The 4,743-nt window shown below is 37.5% G+C and overlaps 1 protein-coding gene across 1 annotated transcript; it reads left to right on the forward strand.

Moving 5' to 3' along the window:
* The first annotated feature begins 492 nt into the window (after positions 1-492).
* On the forward strand, positions 493-4,226 carry LOC139127877 (uncharacterized). The gene is made up of 5 exons (XM_070693734.1): positions 493-818; positions 2,042-2,106; positions 2,408-2,495; positions 3,011-3,119; positions 3,712-4,226. The coding sequence occupies exons 1-3, from the start codon at positions 561-563 to the stop codon at positions 2,457-2,459; spliced, it is 375 nt and encodes a 124-aa protein (XP_070549835.1). The 5' UTR covers positions 493-560; the 3' UTR covers positions 2,460-2,495; positions 3,011-3,119; positions 3,712-4,226.
* Positions 4,227-4,743: the final 517 nt, after the last annotated feature.

The following is a 4,743-nucleotide window of genomic DNA, read 5'->3' on the forward strand; positions in this document are numbered from 1 at the left end:
GAAATGATGAAAGAAAACTTCGTGCATGCCATCATTCATAACGCCGGTACCGTACAGGCAACAACCGATCTCGATTACTTGCAAATATTTATTTTTTTGCAGTTATGTTTTATAACTTACCTAAAATATCAGGAACTGTTGATTCGGCCTGAAGCTGGTTTACAGATAAATAAGATCACTAATGTTTCTCAGTCGATAACGGTGACGAGAGAAGAAGAACGTGCACGACTGGACTACCGGAAGTCATCACATGCGTTTTCGAAACATCCTCGATCATACATAGTAAAACATGGATTTGATTCGGTGGTAATACTGTGTTCTAATTTCCATGTTTTTGTATATAATCAGCGTATTTTTATTGTAAAAGTTAAAATATTATTCACTGCTTTTGAGCACAACACAAATGGCTATATAAATCGCGTATTACATACTATAGAAATATTAAAATAATATTCTTGTGTACGAGGATGTACCCACAATTCAACGCGCCAGTTCACTATAAATATGGCTGCCAGGCCGCGGGAGATTCATACGGCGAGTGTATCATCAGAACGTCAACGATGACAGAAGATCAGCTCAGCACCATGGCAACGCCGCAAGTTTCAGTGCCGCTGGCCAGCTCCGAGTCAACATCATCAATGCCAGGTACACGTCGAGCGCTCCTGCAGGAAGACGACCCTGTCACCATCAGCAGGATCGAACTGCAGCGCCTTATACAGAATCAAGAAGAAATGTTAAAAAAGCAACAATTCCTAGAAGAGCGACTGGCGTTTGAATCTCGAGGAAGAAAAAAGCTACGACCAACATTGAAATTGAAGGTAAGGTGTTTTAAAATCTGGTGCGCTCGGCCAGGCTGTCTGATTGTTGTAAAGGTAGAGTGCACTCATGCCTTGGCCAGGCGCTGGAGACGAGGGACGTGTTTTATACGTTTGACCACTCAGAGTCAGATCGGGAGTCAGATACACACGCAGCACCTTTTTTGCAGCTCTGAATGGCAGGGCTGTGTGTTACCGGCGCTATACGGCCTCGGCCGTATAACGCCGGTTACACAGCCCTGCCATGCAGAGCTACATTTTTTGTGTGTTTCATTTGACGATAGCTAAAAGACACACCCCCTGAATTACCACGTTTCCCATTTTCTGACTAATTATTGGTATGTGTTCTTCAGGAAAATACAACAATAGGCGAATAGGCGCCCTTCTCAAATCCTGGTTCTCGCATTAGCGAATGTGTCAACAGCCCATTAACAGTTTGTCATTCTTTTGTTTTCCATTGAATATTTTATCAAGGAAATAATGTAAATATTAGATAAATCTGATAATTGAGTGGGGGCTTTTTAAACACCATTAACACCTTTCTTGATACTCCAGACTATTGTCCTGGTTGTATTATGCAAATTTGACTTTTAAGTTAAAAGTTCAAGTTGAGAATTTTCTGTACAATCAGCTTTTGTACAATATATTTCTGTCTCACAGAAGTCGTGCAAACAAAGAGTAGAACATCAGCGTGAAAATTAGTAGATTTTCGGACTCTGGTGTTGCAATTGCACATGCAAGCTGCTGCTCCAAGTGGACCTTGCCTGTAAATATCTGGCAAAATCTGGCACAGAAACTGCAGTTATGATTATTCAGCTAACTCAATTAAGACATTTAGCTAACTCTCAAGACAATAACTACCTGGTTTTTGTGAAGTTTAACGTGATGGTTTTCTTCTGAATTAACTGATGTATGTCTCGCTTTCAAAATCAGTGATTTGATTGCAAGTGATGATGCTGTATACATCTTCAGACTTAATTCAAAATTAGGCCTTAAATTATTGTGTATACTAGATATGCCATTTTCAAAAGCATAGTTTGTTTTTCAACTTTTTGTCTCTGTCAAGGTAAAACAACTATATTTGACATGATGTACAGGATAGTGTCTGGCAACAGCAAACACATTGTTTTGGTCAAACCGATAAAAATCCTGGTTACAGTACTCATGTATTTGAAAACTCCTTTTAAACATTTATGAACATGAGGTGTAACATTTCTGTTTTGCAGAATACAGTTCACACAATCTACAATGGACTTGTGGAGAATGGCCAGACATGGGATACAAGTAAACCGTAAGTATTAAATTTGTAGCAAACCTATTTCCAACTCTTTTTACATAATTATTGGAGGCCATTTGCACTTAACCCCTAGGAATAATTTTTTTTGCTTTCAAGAAGTGTCTGTACATTGTAAGTGTGATACAACTAGTGCTGACTGATAGGTTCCCTTCAGAAATGCTCAATACTAAAGAAAAACTCTGTGTGCAGTTTTATATGATATCTAAATTTACAATAATATCTGATCAAAAAATAAAAATAAAATATTTCAGTGTACAGTTTTCAACACTTAACTTAAATCACATGCTTCTTCTAGCTTTGGTCATGCAATCAACGTCGAAATAAATGATGAGATAAAGAAGGCATGAATAACCAAGTGAGTGCTGATGAAGCAGTTATCCAAGGTGAGTCGTGTTGGTGCATGTGTATTTTCTTCTTTAATACCTAGTATTAGTCCAGTAAAACTGAAAATTGAGTACACTTATGGAAATTGATTAGTCTCTCAGTTCAGCTTCTGGTCATTTTAGTTCCAGTTGCCTGATATCCTATTAGTTGTCAGGAAGGGATACAGTTCTACCAGAATGTTCATGCTCTTTTTAAGCTGGTAACAACAGCATTGATTCTGCAACACACACTTACTTGAAGAAAAGATTTTGGTGATTTCACAAATTAGAAAATGTGGTTTTTCCACTTGTTTGATGAAATGTCAAAGCAAGTGAATTGTGTCCTTTGAGTGCCCAAGGTAAGCTGGTAAATTTTGAATTGCTGACAGAAAATACATCTTACACATGAAAAGGTTGTGTTCACTGTGTGAGTATTGGGCTTTCCAACAGAAATACTGAGTAAAAGAAGGTCTAGGTACTGTACAGAATAAGATTAACTGGTTTGATGAAATCTTACGTTTATTTTATTTTGACAGTTGCCATGAAAACGTACTTTTTGACAAAAAAAAAGAAAAGAAACGCTTGACAAGTGGGAAGATGGATGCATTTCGTAAGAAGCAAGCCAGACGACAAAGAAAGCAGCAGGTAATGTATTAAGTAATGTTGTTTTGCCATTGGTTTTGGTTATTTTGAAATAGTATTGATCTTGTTCAGTTCACTGAAATTGCTCACTCTCTGATGCAGACGAACTCCACCCGATACACTCAGATGATGCAAGATTGACTTCTATCATATGAAGTGAAAAAAATCAAACTTTTAGTATGGAAAATAATTGGTTAACTTTAAAGCTTATTTATGTGAGAGTTTAGTACTGTTTTGTGTTTTAAATTGAATTGTTTTATTCTTGCTACAGACTGTATGGCCATGTAGAGGTCATAGGAGTGTAGATTACATGGTGTTAATAAATGTCTAGTAAACTTCCCTTCATTGTAAACAGGCTGACAAAAATGTTAGTATAGTTGTAAATGTTGCCTCAAACTCTACCACTGTCATGAAACAGTAATTAATGTTAGCTAAAAATGTATGACTTGCTGTATTTAGGTGTTGATGCAAGAAGGTAATAGCAACATTCATTCAGAGAGAATAATGTGATTGTTTATTGTCGCGATAAGGAAATAGAGTACCATGGCTGGTTTGCAGTCGATTTTTCTCTTACTATAGTTTTTTTTTCCCCCAGAAATTGTTGAGGCGCAAGGAAGCCATGGAAAAGTCATCATCGATAGGGCAAACTGAAAGAAGTCTTATGAAGATGGTCATGACATCTTCATATATTTCAAGTGAGGACACTGATTCTTGCGTATCTATGGAGGAGTCATCTGATGATGATTTGTGCATCAGCGATAGAAGGAAGTCAAAACCTTGAAGGCGGCGGCCTCTGATTTGGCGCTCAAAAGAGTTAATGACATTTTTGATTTATTAGATAGGAGACATGAAAAGAAATTAAAAAAAATGGGAGGAGGTTTTATACACAAACGAAGTGAAGGAGCACCATCACAACGCACTGCCCCTGAAGGTGCGCCATCTTGGGCAATCATTAATGAAACATAAATTTGATAATTAATTTAATTAACTTATTCTTATTGGTATTTTGAAATGAAAAGCAATTTTTCTATTTACAGTGGATTTGTACTTCTTAAATCAATTTTTGGGTCTCTTTTCGACTTTTTGTAATAAATGATTTGTTAATTTAAATACTTCTTTGCTGCGATTTCTGTATGGTCTGGATTGATTATTGTGAAGGTCGGTTATGAAAGTTGTATGTATGCCCCTCGCAAGAGTTTGTACTCACAGCCTTACTTGTGGAGAGGTGACACAAGAGGTCACATTTTGCCATCATTTGTCAATGTCACATTTTGACCATTGTGGTAGCCCTTTTGCCAACCTTTGCCACCCCTGGCACTTTTTGGTGAAATTCCTGTATCTGTTGAGAGGTGACAAATCAGAACTTTTGTCATCATTTGTCAAGGTCACATTTTGACCATTGTAGCAGCCCTTTTGCCCACCTTTGCCACCCCTGGCATTTTTTGGTGAAATTCCTGTATTTGTTGAGAGGTGACAAATCACAACCTTTGACATCATTTGTCAAGGTCACATTTTGACTGTTGTAGTAGCCCTTTTGCCAACCTTTGCCGCCCCTGGCATTTTTTGGTGAAATTCCTGTATTTGTTGAGAGGTGACAAATCACAACCTTTGACATCATTTGTCAAGG

The sequence above is a fragment of the Ptychodera flava genome, unplaced genomic scaffold (assembly GCF_041260155.1).
Source record: "Ptychodera flava strain L36383 unplaced genomic scaffold, AS_Pfla_20210202 Scaffold_39__1_contigs__length_1403739_pilon, whole genome shotgun sequence".
In the NCBI taxonomy this organism is placed as follows: Eukaryota; Metazoa; Hemichordata; class Enteropneusta; family Ptychoderidae; genus Ptychodera; species Ptychodera flava.